Genomic DNA, 18,078 nt, shown 5'->3' with positions numbered 1-18,078 from the left:
AAGATGGTCTTTGAAATACCAGCATTCTGAATAAGAAACCAGTAAAGGATTTCAAGCCATGACAAAATTATTTTTCATCTAGTGTATTTAATTTAGTAATATTTTTTTGCCTATAGAGGGTCCAGGTGATATCTGATATAAATTTTCCGAACACTTGACATTGTTCCATCAATGAAACATTTTCTAGGAGCAGTTTGGGAGCAGAAAAAGATGAGGCTCTGGGTACAAATCATCCTTAACAGTTTTGTAAGTAATTTGAAAGTGTTATTATTTTAGCTACAGCTTATTCTCTTGTAGAGAAAAAAAAGTGCTCTAAATCACTGGCATAAGAATCAGAAAGATCCTCAAAATTTTCTAAACTTCTTGTTTTCATAAAGCAGCTAGGGTTGTTCTCATGTGCATTCAGAATAAGCTGAGAACTGTAAATAAACTACAGTCATTTTTATCTCTGCTAGAATAGAAAGATAGATACATAAAATTGATAATCCCATCATTTTTTTTAAAGGAAAGACTTCTGTGAGCGGATGTTTATACAAATGCAAATAATCTTCTAATGCATACCAAACATATAATCCTAATTAGGCATAGAAGCTGCAATTAGTATTGATTATTTTTAGGTGCACACTGCAGGTAATTGGGGTCAGACATGGAGAAGGGCAATTGAACTGGAAAGGAGAAAAGCCTCACTTAGATATTAAATCAAACAATGGCTCAGTTTATTGGACAAACAATTTCTCCCAAGAAGTAGCTAGCCTTAAAGTTAAACTTAAATATATCCATGCTTTACAGCAGGCAATTTACAGCCATTTGTTTTCTTGCTCATTCTTTTGGTTTCTTACAGGTAGTTCTCAATTTACAATCATAATAGGGACTGGAAAATAAGTCATTAAGGTCATGTCTGGACCCATGAGCCCTTTTGCTGTGGCCGTTAAGCAGGACATCAATGACTATAATTTGCAACCTCCTGCCAGCTTCCTCACGGGTTTTGCTTCTCAGAAGCCAGCTGAGAAAGTCAAAAAGGCAGTCATATGACTGCAGGATGCCATGATACTGTAAATGCAAGAGAGTTGCCCGAATCACAATCATGTGCCTGTAGAGACGCTGAGATGGTCACGTGAGTCTTAGTTGTAACTTTTTTCAGCATCACTGTAACTTCAAATGATCACTAAATGAATGGTCATTAAGGACTACCTATATTTTTGCAGACAACCAGGTACTGTAAATATGGTAATTGTAAGTGGAATCGGATCAGGAACCTTAAATCGAATGGAAAGTCAGTCCATTCTGCACAAAGGCCTGGTCTAATCTATGCCCAAGCTTCACCTGTGGTAGAACTAGACTTCTATGATGCATTTTTGTAATTAAATATGGCCCCAGTTACTAGTTTACTGAATGTGAGGGTTTTTAAAACTATGGTTCAGAGTCTTGTCTAAAATTCAAGTTATCTGCAGAGTCTTTCAGTTGGGAAGAATGCCTGATGTAGAGTAATTCCTTACTCATAAGAAATTCAGTTTCTGATGCCTCAGGTAGTCATAGCTAAATATGATTGCAACCTCAATGTTCAATGACACATATAAGAGAGCCAATAAATACTGAACAGTTGACAAGTATTGTGTCATCAAAGAACAACAGACATGCAGTAACCAATGCACTCCAACTATACATGGAAGTAGAAATGATATCATAAGAAGTACTGCTAATGAAAAGTAGTTAGGGTAGTTATTTTTTGAAGCCATGCTAGTTCTCCCTTAGCAGACAGCCATATTATGGAGAAGTAGGGCAATTCTGTGTCCACTTTTATTTTGCAAATTTTAAGATAATCTCGGGGTTGATTGAGGAAGAACAGTGATTCTGTTTTGATTATTTAATGGATAATAAGTGATGTCCTTCTATTTTACTTTGCAGCACAAAACAACAGGAAAAGAGAAAGATGGATTATAGTGGGACTATCTTGCAAATCAGTTATACACAAACAAGGCAGCATATGTCTTGCATTTGGGGGCTGTCAAAATGCTTCAGGGAAAAACATGGATGCTACCCAGTTGCATTTATTTTCAGATTCTGTTTTTTTTTCTTTCCCTGTTGTTATTTCACAAAGAACTGTAGTGAAGATGGCAAAATGTAATAGTGTATGTGTAAGCATCACTATATATTGCATAATAGTGCATTTTAGGAAACAGAATGTAAGGAATAGAAGAATGTCTTGGTAGGATCCTAAAAAATCACTTGAACTGAAGAAAAATTCTTAGTATTTTAGTAAAGTTGTCAGGCTTGATATACCATACCATATACCATGCCCAGCTCTCCAGAAAATCAAGCCCATAATAACCAACTATCAAGAGAAGTTTCACATGCTAGACTTGTCTGTTTTACTGCAGACAAGAAAGAAGTCACATATGCAGTGTTCTGCCTCTATATATTTCTGAGTCCTGGTTTGAATTCTAGGTCTTTTCCTGCTCCTTCTCTTTTCCCAGCTTTAAAAGTCAGGGACATCTGTCTTGTCTGGCTTGAGAATCATCATTTGGTTTTGTCCTAATTTACTTTATTCAGTCCTTATTAAAGTTTTCAATTATTGACATATACTTAGGCATTTAAAGGGGGGTGCAAAAAAAAAAGAATAGAAATATATATCATTAGTGTTTTTAGAACTCTTTTGACCTCTTCTAAGAATTTTAGCAGAATTTTTTTCATTTTCCACCTATCCTTCCTTCCATCTCTCAGACAGAGAGCTAATGACCAGATGACTGCAAAGAAATACAATCCTTCCATTCCCATCCCCCATCCTAACAGAACTTATCCTTCATCCCCCCCACCATCCAGCCTCAACTGTCCCTACCTATCCTTCCATCCTCCCACCATCAGAATTGATGTTTTCTTCTTCTTCCTCAAGAAACAAAACAAAACAAAAACAGTCCAGTTGCCTTTTGAAGAAAAAAGCATCTTTGAGACAACTCTGACCCGGATGACTGAGAATCTCCACAAACAAAACTTTCAACAGTATTAAGTATCTGGGGATGCAGATAACTGACCATCTGAATTGGTCTCTCCATACGTCACTCTTGGTGAAGCGTGCAAACCAGCGCCTCAGATGAGGAGGGCACATTTTTCTCCTTCTGTCTTGGCCACTTTTTACAGAGGCACGATTGAAAGCTTTTTAACAAACTGCATCACTGTCTGGTTTGGTGGCAGCAGTGCCTCAGATAGAAAGTCCATACAGAGAATGGTATGGATAGCCGAGAAGATCATAGGAAGCTCGTTCCTTGGTATCCGGGATGCTGCTTATAAGCACTATGTGCTTAGAGCTCAAAGCATTGTTAGAGACCCGACACACCCACTTTACGGTCTGTTTCTGTTCTCCCCTCTGGGAGGAGGTTTTGAAGTATTTCTAGCAGGACTATCTGATTCTGTAATAGCTTTGTTCCCTATGACATCCATCTGGTAAACTCTTGATTCGTTTTTCTCGCCGTGCACATGTATACATAACCCGAACTAGACTGTTGTTTCTCTGTGTCATATAACATATGTGGGTATATGTATAATTATAAATTATTTATTTATTTTTGTCATATTTCTGTAGTGTATATCGGAGGCGGTGACCCTTTGAAAACTGTATGCAATGAAATTCCATTTTAATGTATGCTGATTAATGTACATCCAAAGTGACAATAAAGTTATTCTGTTCGGTTCTGTTCTATTATATTTCAGTTTTCAGTTACTTTCATTTTCTTATTTAGGCAAAATCAAGTGATTGCTAAAGGATGTATGGATGCCAAAGTAGCTATTCATATTCAAAGGCTATTTGGGCTCCCCAAGAGCTTATTTTTGTAGTTGCACTCAAACCGGTCCAATGCATTTCAGATGTCACTTTAGCTGAATCTTTGGTGGCAGCTTTGCATCTTGTCTTGACTAGTCACTGAGGAGGTTCTCTGCACATATTTCTTATGAATGACTTGTACCAGCAATAAAGCACTTCGTAAGGCAACCTGTCCTGCAGCTCTATCCGTATTTATTAAGTAACTCATATGAGACTGAAGAGCATAGAGAAGGCATCTGTCCTCTCCTGGTTCCTTTCTGTCTCTTTTCTTCTAAATCTATCTGTCCCAATAAAGCAGCTTGTCTGTGCAGTTTACAAATGGCTTAAAAGGCGATCCTAGTTTTCTTTGGGCATAAAGAGACAAAAACCAAAGTCCACTTTCACTTAATCTGCTTGATGAAGAAGCAAATGTTTACCACTGACTCAGAAGGCAACTAGAATGTTATACTTGACTGAAGTCCCAGTCTATTCTTTTGCTGAGGGGACTCTTGGGATTTCTAATGGGACATAGAATGCTTCTCTTTTGGTGCACTGATTGAATGCCAGGCAGTTTAGCTGAGAGTGAAAATAATTATGACCAGTTTATAGCAGTGTGGTGGCCTAAATTAAATGAGTTTGAAACTACAGACATATGGAAGCCATGTGCCTCTGACATACAGATAACAAACCTTAGAAGATTACTAGAGGTCTCATGAGAAATCCAAGAAAGATCCCAAAACTCAAAGATCTTTTGACAACAAACATTCCTCTGACTGCTTAAAAGATTTTGATCCATGTTTATCCACACTTATAACTTGCTCCTGATTCTTGTAATAGTCTTGAATATTAAACCGTGTAAAATTAAAAAGATTTTGAGTAGAAATTATATTTCTTTCAGGTTTGGGGGCCTGAAATCAGAAACATTCATCTCTAAATAAAGTGTAATCCATTCTCATTTTGCAATACTTCTACATCCAGCCAAAATTAGGGATATTGTTCTTCAGCTGATGGCCCTCAATAATATATATTATTTTGTGGATATACAGGCCTCAGTTCTCTCTTTTCTCCTGTTTAACATCTAACTGAAGATGCTGGGAGAGGTCATCTGACAGTTTAGAGTGAGTACATTGATATTACTTAGATTTATATCTCCACCCCCAGGCTGTCTTAGTGATGCCATGGACATGTTGACCCAGTGCAGGGATCTGCAACCTTAAACACTCAAAGAGCCACTTGGACCCGTTTCCTAGAGAAAAGAAAACACTGGGAGCTGCATATGCGCGCGCAAGGGGGGGAGCTTGATTGAAGAGTTTAATTAAAAAGAAATAGAGGCTACTGTGCATGAGTTTTCTCTCTCTCTCTCTCTTTCCTCCCCCTCTCTTTCTTTTTTCCTCTCTCTCTCTCTCTCTCTCTCCCTCTCATTCTCTTTCCTCTCCCTCTCCCTCTTTCTCTCTCTCCCCTGTCTCTCCTCTCCCTCTTTCCCTCCCTCTTTTTTTCCCTCTTTTTTCTATCTCTCTCTTTTTTCCCTCTCTCTCCCCCCTCTCTCTTTCTCTCTCTTTCCTCTCCCTCCTCTCTCTCTCCCCTCTCTGCGATCTTCTGCTCACCTGGCAAGCTGGCTTCAAGCTGTTCTCCAACAAGCTGACACTTTCTTATTGCTTGCTCTCTCCTGCTCTTCCTGCTGAGACGCAGCCAAGGCAGGAGCCCCGCCCAATAAGCTTGTCAGTTCCTCGGAGAACAGCGTAAGACCACTCTCTTTTTTACACACACACACACACACACAGAGAGAGAGAGAGAGAGAGAGAGAGAGACAGAGACAGAGACAGAAACAAGACAGAGACACAGAGAAAGGGAAGCACAAGTGCCTCTCTCTGTCTGCAAATGGCAGAGGAGGCTGGGAGCCACAGAAAAAAGCTCAAAGAGCCACATGTGGCTCTGGAGCTGCAGGTTGCTGACCTGTGACCTGTTGCCTGGAGACCGTGGGGATCACGATGGGGAAAAACAGGCTTTGGCTCAACCCAAGCAAAACTGAGTGGCTTTGAGTGTTTGAACCTTCTGGTGCCAGGGATCTTTCATCTTTTGTTCAGGATGAAATGGCATTGCTCCAGATTGACTCACTGCACAATCTGGAAGTCCTCCTGGACTCACACCTCCTGCTTCATGAGCAAGAGGCAGCCATTACTAGAAGAGCTTTTGCACAACTTTGTGGGTCAACTGCACTTGTTCCTGAACCAAGAGGGCATGCTCATAGTAACTCATGCCCTTGTGATCTCCTGTCTGCACTGCTATAACACACTATACCAGTGATGGTGAACCTTTTAGAGACTGAGTGCCCAAACTTGAACCCAAAACCCACTTACGTATCGTCGGGTACAGGGTGGGCATGGCCCATTGGGTGGGCATGGCTACGGTGGTAACGGCAGACTGGGTGGGACTAAAATGTTCAATCAATCAATTCCAACTTTGCGAGATCTTTTTTTTCCTGCAAGAAGTTGAAATTGATTGAACCTTTTTTTTTTTGCACACAGCAGCGGAGGCCTAAAGCGGAAAAGTTTTATAAAACCCAGCAGAAAGCCTAGGACTGGGGTGACGGCTTGCATGCCCACAGAGAGGGCTCTGCATGCCACCTGTGGCACACGTGCCATGTTTTGCCACCACGGCACTACACACTTCAAGAATATTTGGTAGTTTCAACTGGTGCAGAATATGATGGCCTGGGTAGTAAATGGAACAGGTTATTTGGCAAATGTGACACCACAAGCTGTATCGGCTACAGTGTGCTTCTGGGTATAATTCAGTGAGCTGGTAGTCAGTTTTAAAGCCATTTATGGCTTGGAACAAGGTGTCAGCCTCCAAGGTAGACCAGACTAAAAAACCCAAATCACTCAAGCTCGTACTATTTTTCTTATAAGGCTATAGTAAGAGAATCTTACGTGTATGAAAGAATCCCTCCCTCCCTTAATGTTCATGAGATACTTAAATGACCATATCTCCTCAGTTGTTTCTACCTATTCTGTTTGGTTAGGCACTATGGGCATGCTTCAGGTCCAATAGGCTAAAAAATGTTAACTGATGGGCTCAGAAGATTTTTTTTTTTTTTTTTTTTTTTTTTTGCTATGGTGCCTTTCCTTTGGAACATTCTCCCTCTGGAGATCAGATTGGCCCTGACTTTGCTAGCTTTTTGTAAAACGGTAAATGCCTGGTTCTGTACTTGGGCCTGTGACCCTTATTATATAAAGGGATCTGTTTCCTGACTGTGCAGGTGATTGGTGGTTTTCTCAGCTATTATGTATTTTAAATTTTGTATATGTATCTCTTGTTTAATTATTTGCATTGCTGTTTCCTGCCCAAAGTCATTGTTGAGATGAGTGGTTATATAAACTGAAATAAAATTTTTTAAAAAAATTAACAGATTGAATCCAGGATCTTGGAGATATTCCAGGGTAAATCCCATGGAAAGAATATGGCTTTGTTTTAGGGCAAAATATAAGGAATCACTGGCAAAAGCATTAGAGAAAAGAAAATAATTAGAGCTGTCTTAAGCCCAGGACCTTGAAATCCAAGGTGATGCCAAATGGGCAACTGGAAAACAACAAATGATGGCATCTAACAGATTACACATTATTTCCTAGTTGACATGATGATGTTGAGATTTAATTGGGGCTGCTCGTTGCAATATTATTTTTTCTTTTTTTAAATAAATAAATAAAATCTTCACATCAAATGGGTGAGTATATCATCATAATCTTCTTCTTCATCATCCCTTAATTGCAGATTATTTTTTCCACAATAAAAATTACATTTAATCCCGTATTTTTAATTTATTGCTCTCCAAAGAGAATCCTCCATAAAAACAGTTTAAAATTACTTTTCTTCACCATAGAATTTTTTTTTACACAAATAACATCTCAAACCCACAAGAAAATTAACTTTAGTTGCTATGATTCCTCTTCCAGACAATGATTGAGAATCTTCATAGACATATTGTCACACATTTGAGGGACGGAACCCTGAGGTTGGTGTGGGAATATCCCTAAGAATTTTAGGAGTTGGCACATTCCAACAACTTTCTGCCCACTCAGATTTCCGCAAATCATCTTCAGACTGAAGAAACTGCTTGGATGGGCAGCAAAAATTCTCAAACCAACAAGAAAATGAGTCCAGTTATCATGAGTCAACTTCCAGACAAGTCTACCTGGATGACTGAGAATCTTCATCAGCATTTGATCAACTAACTTAACAAAAACAATGAACAGAGTTAAGATGATGTCATGCAGATTCATTGCTAGGAATGTTCAAGAGTAAACTGAAATTATGAGAATCAGGAGATAGATACAGAAAGAGCTTAATTTCCTCCTTCTTGTATTAATTTTGGGATAGTTTATGTTATATAGCTAATTACTTAGAATAATCTATTAGAATACCACAATGTACCATCACAATATGCTGAAGAATATTCTTAGATATGCAGTATCTTTTACAAACAGTAAAGAGGAATTGATCAAAACATACACATTATAGCTAAAGAGTGAGATCCACCTTACCAAAGTTGCAAGAATATAGTGGTATCCTATCCCGTTTTTTTCAAGCTTGATTATCTGTAGTTAGAAAAATAAAACACAAAAACAATTTACTGGCAAATTGAGAAATGCCACTCTAATAATTTTACCCTGTTTGTGGAGGAAATAAACATTTCACTGGGATTGAAACTGCTTAAAGAATATAACTCCTATATTCAAATACAATTTGTGATATGTGGAGGTATACAAGATAGTAATCTGTAAGAGAGATTGAAAAAAATGCAAACATGGGATACCTTCAAAGATGTCACAAGCATTAACAACATGTGCTCTTTGTCTCACAAGCTAACTGATTGTGATCATCAGGCAATGTTTACGAACATACTGCCCAGATGTATATTCACATTTGGCAAAACTCAAGCAAACAAAATACAGAATGAATTGTTCCTTTGCTTTGCTGCAATACTTGAAGGAAAACTTGTTTATTTCATTTTGAGCCTTTCCATTCTGAGCCTCACTTGTACCTAGTGACAGCCAAGCATGATATGACAACACCATGTTTTTCTGCTGTTGGCTCTGGCTCTGGCATTATCTTTATCTCAATCCATAAATGAGATAGTCAGATTTTGTTCTTAGGTCTTAAGGGATTAAAAGTATTTTCCTCTTTATTCCAAGGTGTGTGTAATCCATGCCACTCATTTCTTTGGTGAGAAATCCGGGAATTGTGATGACTTGAAATATAGGCAATAGAGACAGAATAGGAATTGGCAACAGGGACAGCAATTTCATGCCAGTACAGATTTCTGCCAATTCAAGCATGGGTAGAGAGCACTCCAAATCAGCAGCTGAGAAAAAGCCCCGAGAATGACCAGTGTGAATTTATGGAGTTACATTGGCTCATAGATACAAGAAATACAAATCTTTATACAATTATTGAAAATCTTGTGAGTGATCTTTAAAACGTTTAGTCTATATTCTTACAGAATGATAAGAAGATACAAATCACCAATCCTAAACATAGAAGCAAGCGTGAAGATACTGATTCTTGCTGTCCCTTATATGCAATAGGCATTTTCTTTCTAATATATTCTAGTTGCAGCATTCAGAAATTATATAATTGCTCTTATTATTCTAGAAATACAATGAAAATTCTTGAAACTGCCATTTAAATAAACATTCTTATGCAGTGGTCATGGCTACACTTAGTCTTCCTGTATTATAATGTTGAGAGCACTCCAACTGAAGTTGTGCAAAAAAAATGACTGTAGATCTGGACATTAATATATGTTCTTCCTATCTAAGGAACATTAACCATTGCCTTGTCATTCTCACTTCACCATCATCTGGATCTAAATGCAGATAATTTGTCAATATAAACCATTTAATGGCTTCCAATACAGACATGTTTCTTGGTCAGTAGTAGATTGGTGAAATCAATATTATTGCCTTGGGAAATTCTTTCTGTTTCATACAATTCTGATTTACTGTACATTGGTCAGAAGAGTTACTGTATAACAGTGCTACCTATTTCTGAATGGCAAGATGGAAAGCAGTCGTGAACTATTTGTGCCAGCTTCCACTCTCTTTGTTTCTTTTATTAGAATTCCAGCTATAAACAACAACAGACCCAATACAAATACAAATTCAATTCCACACTTTCCTCCCTTTTCTTTCTTGATTTTTCAATTAAATATCAATTCCCCAGTGAGAACTGGGGAATGCTACACAATGTCATAAAATTTCTCAGCATTACAATTATTGCCAAGCAGATTAGTTGTTATTGGACACTTGTTTCTACCTTAACTGGCTCACCTGCCTTAGAGATTTCCAGCTGGAATGCTCTTGAGTACACCTTAAAAGCTACTTGAATCCTATACTAATATCCTTGTACCTCTATTAGCGTTATCAGAGCAGATACAAATAAGTAAGGCTCCACCACCACCTTTCCTACTATATGGGTCTCCTGGGTAGGATAATGAAATAATGACTAAAACAAGTATGTCTAGAAGTGCTGCAGATCAGTCAGATTTCCATGAACAGTTCCTTTCTAGGACATGAAGCTTCTTGTATTTCTACTAAAAAAAAAAAAAGGAAATGCATTCCTCGGTTAACTTCTGGCTTCTGATGATTTCTCCCCAAAAAAGAAATGAAAGGAGGCATTTCTAAACTTGCATATCCAATCTTGTGCTTTTATACATGTCTGCTTTTGAGTTTTAGTATTTGCATTAATCAAGAAAAAGGCTCCAAAATGCAGCTGTCAGGAAGTGAAAATTTAGAGGGCTGGAGCACATGAGAAAGTTCTTTATTTAAACTCTCACTGTGTAGTATGTATGTATGTATTTATTCACTGATTTATGTTTTTTGCTTTACAATTAATAAAACATGAAGAAAAAAGCAAAACATAATAATAGTGATGGTGATACATTGCCAAAGAGGAAGAGAAGGAGGAGGAAGGAGAGGAGGAGGAGGAGGAGGAGGAGGAGGAGGAGGAGAAATACATAAATATTTTAACAAAATGAAAGAAATATGACAAAGAAAAATATGATGTAATATGACAAAAAATCAGTTGCAATTCTATATACAGTACACTTGTCTACTGCAAATATTATTCAAGTATGTACATATTTCTAATGCATTTATATGTTTTTGTATAGTCTTCCACAGAGACGAAAAGCCAACTTCTTCATTAGAGTTGTGAAAGACAAGGCCTTCCACTTTCCTTTTCACTACTGCATTTCAGCAGTACAGTCTATAGGAACAACTCTGAATCCTTTGTGACTGTCCTACTGAATGCTTCTAAATGAAAGAGCTGTTCTCCAGCCATGTGTGATTCACAGCTCAGGTTTCAGAGGTAATGCAACAAGTGAATATGAATAAACAGATGGGAGGAGCCCAAGAGAAAAGTGTGATTAATTTGATCAACACTCTAACCCCAGAGTTACAGCACAGCAGCTGTTTTGTCATGGACAGTATTTAATATTGCAAAGCTGGCCTACAATCTCTACAGGGGTTTTCAAAACACTTCCATTCATTTCTGAAGATATGTCTGTATTTCTGCATGCCTTCTGGGCTATGCCAGCTACGTTTCTACATGGCAATTATTTTTTTAATCCACTTGTGCAATATATATCATAAAGGCAGTTGTGTGCCATGTGTACATATGATTTTATTGTGTATCCCAGAGATCTAGTCCAGTGTAGCATCAAATATGCTAGACTATAGCTGGGGGACCCAGATTCAAATTTATCTCTAATCACTTTCATATATATATATTTAAAAGCCATAGCTTTATATTTTTAAAATAACTGCAGCAACAAGAGCATCTTCACACTGAAGCATTTATTAAAATAAATTAAATCTCTTTTAAAATAGGACATTGCCACATTTATGGTGTTTCATTGCCAATAATAATGATCAAATCTAGGCATAATTTCCAAACAATATTTTAGTTTTTCTTGTTTTGTTTCATAAAGCCTTAGCCCTTCATTCTAAAATGGTGTGTTTGTAATTGCATTTTAGTCTTGATATATTGTTAGACTGGATTATATTATATTAGATTAGATTTTGATGTTAACATTTTTAGGAGGCAAGAGACCATTTCTATTATGCTGTGGCTTCAGTAAATAAATAAATATTGTATTCCAAAAAGATCTTTATTACATTAGGCTCTACTCCAGTGGTTCTCAACCTGTGGGTCGGGACCCCATTTGGGGTCGAACGACCATTTCACGGGGGTTGCCAAACAACGCAGTCCGCCATTTTTTTCCCCTTTTCCTTAGCTGTGCTACTCCCTTTTATTCTATTGGCTTTTGAAAGCCAATAGAATAGACTCTCTTGAATAGAGTCTAATTCTATTGGCTTTCAAAAGCCAATAGGAATTGTCCAGGCTGTCTCTGCCCTGCTGAGCCCGCCAAAAGTCCCATTCTGCAAATGGTGCTGCACCAGTTGAGTAGTCCTCGACTTACGACCGGTTGAGTAGTCCTCGACTTACGACCGGTTGGGGGTCGCGGCATTAAAAAGGTTGAGAACCACTGCTCTAATAGCAAAAAGCTAAAAAGCTTCTTAGAGTAGTGCCATGAATTACTTTGCTACTCTTTAAAGTTGGTCACTACTATACAGGGTTTTTCATATGTGGTATCCCTCCTCAAGAAGAAGAGAGGCAGGGCAACATTCCAAATATTTCTAAAATACCAGAGGCAAAGTAGAAGCATGTTCTATTGCTCTTGATTCTGCATCCATAGATACACCAACCTTAATGTGAAGATCCCACTGCTCAGCCCACATGAATGCTATTGCCATGGAAAAAGCTAGGTTCCATGCAGAGTCACCTTTGAAAGAGCAGTCTAAATGGAAGTAAGAAGTAAGCCTCAGAGTATTTTGGTTTCAGCAATCAGATCTGACAAGCAATATTTTTGAGCAATCTTGTGGGTCTCAGATTTTAACTAAAATGGGACCTAGCCTGATTCTATTGTAAGTGCCATTATTGTTTTTAATCTGGAACTGTAGACCGTCCTGCCTTATTCACGCACAATTCATGCACAATTTACCTTGCCTAAGATAGCATTTAGTCGTTCTGATTCACAGTCAACAACCACGACCCGTTCCTTCTTCTTCTCCAAATTTTGGAAGAGTGACTTGTAGTCCTCTTCTGTTGTTGTCATAACATTGACCGCTGTTACCTGCCAGTTTTTCTCTGCAGCTGTATCCAACACCTTTTGCAGCACTGACAAACCTGAGATGGCATAAGATCAGATCAGATCAGATCAATTCATAGGAATGGCTTTTTTAAAATTTTCACGTCAGAAATGCTTCATTTCTATATATACCTCATGATCTCAATCAATAAAGTCAAGATAAGAGACAACATTTTAATATCGAATATCTACATGGTATATTTACAATACACGTTAACATAATGTTTATATCAAATGGCACATTAGATCAGCATTATTGTTCCCCTTTTGTATATGTTGGCATCTGGACAAGTCCATCATGATATGGTAATTTATTTAATGTAATTTAATGCGTTATGTGGCATAAATTGTAGTATCCTCTCTATTTCTTACATTTAATGAGAACTTAATCTCTCTATCCTAGTCTAATTCTTCATTTGTCCCATAGCTCAGCCAGACTTACCCCGGTCAGCATCATAAATGTACATAAACTTCTGGCACTTGTAATATTCAATGACACTGATAAGGGCATCTTGAAGTTCTGGGCGCAGCTGAATAACAAATTGATTGGATGTGTCAACAGGGAAGCTGGGAGTTACAAAGCAGACATGTAGTGCCCCACAGAAGGAAGTGAGCATGTTGACAGTCCTCCTCTCATAGAAGCCAAAGATAGCATAGACCCCCTTGGAGAACTGGGAGCAGACTGTGAAAGGAAAAAGAGGGAAAAAGAAAACGGAAGTCAGAAATTCTCCGAAAGGAATTATGTATACTTCCATTTTATTATGATTTTATTCCTTTGCAAATAGTCATATAATTCAAAGCATTGCCACTGAAGGAAGTCTCAAAGAGGAAATGTTCCATGCATTTTCTCTGAGTCTGATAACATTCTTTTATTATTATTATTATAAGATATTGTCTTGATCAGCACTTTTTCAAATATCTTCCAAGGGAATTGAGGCTTTAAAATGATGGCATTAAGTTTATCTAAGTCCACACACTCAAGCAAAGGAAGAAAAGATACTGGATGAGTTTTGTTAATATATCATCGTATGTTATATCCTACTGTATGGTTATTCCCATGCAGGTCTAGGAAAAATGCATTAAATGTTTCTTCAAGTTAATAAAGCCACTGCAATGAATTGTGTGGTTCTAAGTATGCATTCTTTAATTTCATGCAAAATTAATATTTCAATTTACAGTATAACATCTAAATTAGAACTAAAAAGGAATTTATCCAAATTAAAGGCAGATAATATTTCAAAACTATGTTGGGTTTTCAAAAATTCTTGATGTGACAATTAAAATAAATCTGCTTTTAAGTGGCCTACTTTTTAGCCATTCAGGTATCTAATATGTTTATGGAGATTCTCAATCATCCAGGTCATGGTTGTCCCAAGGGTGCCTTTCAAAAGACAACTGGACTTTCTTGATTTTTTTCCCTTGAAAATGTTTCGCTTCTCAACCAAGAAGCTTCTTCAGTTCTGGTCAAAACTGAAGAAGTTTCTTAGATGAGAAGTGAAATGTTTTCGAAAAAAAAGAAAAAAGAAGATCAGCTGCCTTTTGGCCTTTGGAACAGGTATCTAGAATATTTAGCATGTTTGAGGTAACTTTTTCTTAAGAAGATAAGGAAAGCTCTGCGGGATGAAACAAAAGATTTAAGCTGTTTCTGGATTCAATAGTATTCCCCATTGCCTCGCCCACACATTGATTTCCTCACAAAAGCTTGCAAGAAGCATCCTCGAGAACTAGTAGGCCTATCCTCCATGAAATATGGCCTACCTTTTCAGAAGAAGAAGAAAAAAACAATGAACAAATGATGTGCTAGAAATCCCTGAGGTTCTATTCAGCTATGAGATTTTTAAGCTTGTATGAAAAGAAGGAAATTTGGAAAACACTAATTAATGCTTTTGGGGACACTTTCAGCCTCATCACTTTTCTCTCTTGAGACTCTTTTCTAGCAAATGTGAGAGTTAACTCCAAGGGATGAAACCCTCAGTTCCATAATATGGTTAAGATGTAATTTGGATTTGTTTCTTTAAAGTACATGGATGTGGGGAATCTAGTAATATGCAAATTATTGCTCTCAAGGTCACCAGTGATTTCTGGAGAGACAAGCAATTTAGAGTACCCAAAAGTAGGGATAATGAGGGAAAATGAAGGCTTATATTTGGAAGCAAATAATTCAGAAGTTTCATCCTCATATCTCCAAATACAGCTTTATAGTATTCCTAATTTTTGATATGGCTGATTGGTCTTTATAATATTGTGTGAAATTCTGGTATCTAGTGCTATATTTTTTTAATCTTTTAGATGTTGTCTAATTAATTAATTGCTTCTGATAACTAATTATGCAGTTGAGTCTCTGTCATATTTCATTACTTCTTCTGATTATTTCACTTTATTTCAACGCTTTGATTGTTTTTTTCTGCTGTTTTAATTGGTTTAAGCTCTCTGGGGCACTGCATAAAAAATATAAAATGTACCCTTTCTTATAAATAAAAAATAAAGACATGCTGAAGGAGGGTTTAATACAGAAATACAGATGATTCATACGTGGCAAGCTTTCACTTGTGGCACAGTTGGCCATGCTATTCTGCAGTGAAACAGATTGAGGTAGCTAGATCATCATGACTCTGGATTCAACAAAAATATTAATCAATGATATTTCTGCATAAACAAAATCAAATGCTAAAAATGTCCATTAATTCTAGTTTTCTTTTCATTGATTTCAATACTTCTATTGCTAGTAGACAAAAGGGTTTGATTTTTGTCAGTCAAACAGCTCTTCAGGAGAAGTTTCAGATATTCATGGGAATATCTGAAAGCTATGTGCAACTTTCCAGAGGAAAATACATGATAGGGACAGCAGCACATTTCAAATTACTGTATAAACCTCAGACATGCATATTGTCAAACATGTTTAACTTCATTCATGTTTATTGGTGCATTCCGATAAATCAAATTCTAAGGTGATGGTTGTTAAGAGTGACTGTACTTTCATCTTAAGACCAGTCTTTGGTTTTAATAATCATAGCTGAATATGATTTTATAACTCAGATAGTTCTGCAGAACTGCAGAAAGGAACCTTAAAAAGAAAACCTTGGGTTTTTTGGTGTTTTTATTCTCCCCTGAAATAATTCTAGTTTTTGCTGTCCAGCTCATGATATTTCCCTGTCTTCTAGTAAAAGGTAAAAGATCTTCTCTCAGCACCTCCAAGTACAAGAACAAAGAATAATTTTGGATTATGCAAATTTGGACAGTGTTGGCTCTGTAGATTTTGCAGAATTAATATTTCTAGCATTTTTCATTCACTGTACTGGGTGGGACTGCTGGGAAATATAGCTTATCAACATCTGCAGGGACATAGATGTTTATGAGCAAACAACATGAGATGATGTAAAGGAATATCCTGTACTTTTTATTACTAACTCCTCAATTTACTACATCAGTCTGATTTTATGTCTTCTGATTAACATTCCACTTGGTAAGGCAGCTCTGTCACTACAAACACAGCAATGCCAAGAAATGCCATCTGGAGAAATATAAAAGTATTGTCTAGTAAAAAACAAAAATCAAGTAAAAATTGACTGAATACATTCTTGAGCTATGATGGGAAACTGCTCCAAGTACTCTTTTCCAACACTTTCAAAATGATGTAAAAAAAACCCCAACAACTCTCTTTTTAAATAAATAAACCTTAATTTGAATTGCAATACAATATTAGCACACTGAAATGGACAACGTAGCATATGTAGGTTCCAACGCCCTTTGATCTCCCCAAATAAGACAAAATGTTTATGATAATTGTACAATCTTGGTAATTTTGTAAAGTCAGTAGAAGTCTTTGGCAGCCTTATAAGACTGTGGCAATTTGGGTTGGGTTACCCAGACAATTAATAAGGTTTTTCAATGAAGCTCAGAGTCTGGAAAGCTTGTTCATTTCTGCCTCAGTTAGTAATAACTGCTAGATAAAGCACTACAATAATTGTTCTGGACTTCTTTGAATTTTGGCTAAGAGGCTTAATCAAAGTAAAATATAATAAAAATCATGAAACACTTTTAGTTTCATTTTAACACAGAATAATAAATAGATCTCCAAATAAATAATGTATATTTTCTCAGACACAGCGTATGCCAGAATATTGGCATTATAAAAATCTGAAGCAAGCACTTCTTACATTGCTATTAGCCCAAATAATGAATATGCACACTGAGAGGATACTAGGGACACTTTAGGTTCTCCACATCATACATACACAATAAATATGCACACTGAAGCTAGTTTCTCTATTCTGACAACTGAATCTTCCATGCCTTGCCCTAAGTCAAGGACCTGAAAAGAGAAAAAAGAGCAAGTCTAAAGTCTCAACGTACAGAAATTATTAGTTTTCTGGCAGGGGAAACATAGCTTTGAATCCAAAATGAAAATGAACATGACAGTACTAAGCAAAAAATGCACAGCAGGACTGAGAATTACAGCTTGAACTTTACATTCTGTTATTTCAGTATGGTAATCAGAATAAATGCCTTCCAACAAGAGTTGGGAAGCATTGTGATCTTTCTGAAAGTGCCTTCATTTGCCAAGTTTTATCTCACTTTGTTGTTATTGTTGAGAGCAATAGTAAGGGAGTCATGATGTAAATTTAAGAAAATGATTTTAAATTTAAAAAAATATGAGAAAAGAAAATTGCCTCTCTCTGCTGCCATTAAAGAGGGCCTAAGCATTATCCGTTGGAGAAATGAAAACCTTGTATGACTAGAATTTTTGCCAACATCACTGTTATGGAATGGTAATAAGAAAAACAAAATACTATATGGTGAAATCAAATTTTAGCCCCAATGTATTTGCTACAGGGGATTTTTTTTGTATCATTGTCTCAAGTGAATTTTTTGGGGGAAAACAAAGAAAACAATCCATCTTCTTTGGTAATCTCATTACCGTCTTGTGATCTATCTACCTCATAAAGAAGATTATGGCTTTGCAACACATTAATTACAGATGCCTCTGATTACAGATGCCACATTCTTCTCCTCTCAATCTTGTGTCTTCTTCACTACTTTGTATCAATCATGAGCAGGCATCAGTTCTCCTCCT

General features: G+C 36.9%; 1 protein-coding gene across 9 annotated transcripts in view; it reads right to left on the bottom strand.

Annotated features, from left to right (window-relative positions):
• GRIA1 (glutamate ionotropic receptor AMPA type subunit 1) overlaps positions 1-18,078 on the bottom strand; it is a 237,883-nt gene that overhangs the window by 89,266 nt on the left and 130,539 nt on the right. For all 9 annotated transcript variants that reach the window (XR_005555835.1, XM_039335753.1, XM_039335751.1 and 6 more), the window contains 3 exons: positions 13,447-13,686; positions 12,858-13,042; positions 8,335-8,388 (listed from right to left, as the gene is read on the bottom strand). Coding sequence is in view for 8 of the 9 variants with exons in the window: in XM_039335753.1 (XP_039191687.1) it covers positions 8,335-8,388; positions 12,858-13,042; positions 13,447-13,686 (479 nt within the window). In the remaining variant the exon portion in view is untranslated. The remainder of the gene's footprint in view (positions 1-8,334; positions 8,389-12,857; positions 13,043-13,446; positions 13,687-18,078) is intronic.

This window comes from Crotalus tigris, unplaced genomic scaffold, assembly GCF_016545835.1.
Source record: "Crotalus tigris isolate CLP2741 ecotype Arizona unplaced genomic scaffold, ASM1654583v1 scf7180000017658.5313226, whole genome shotgun sequence".
In the NCBI taxonomy this organism is placed as follows: domain Eukaryota; kingdom Metazoa; phylum Chordata; class Lepidosauria; order Squamata; family Viperidae; genus Crotalus; species Crotalus tigris.
Note: the sequence above shows the minus strand (reverse complement) of the source record. Positions and strands in the feature narration are given on the sequence as shown.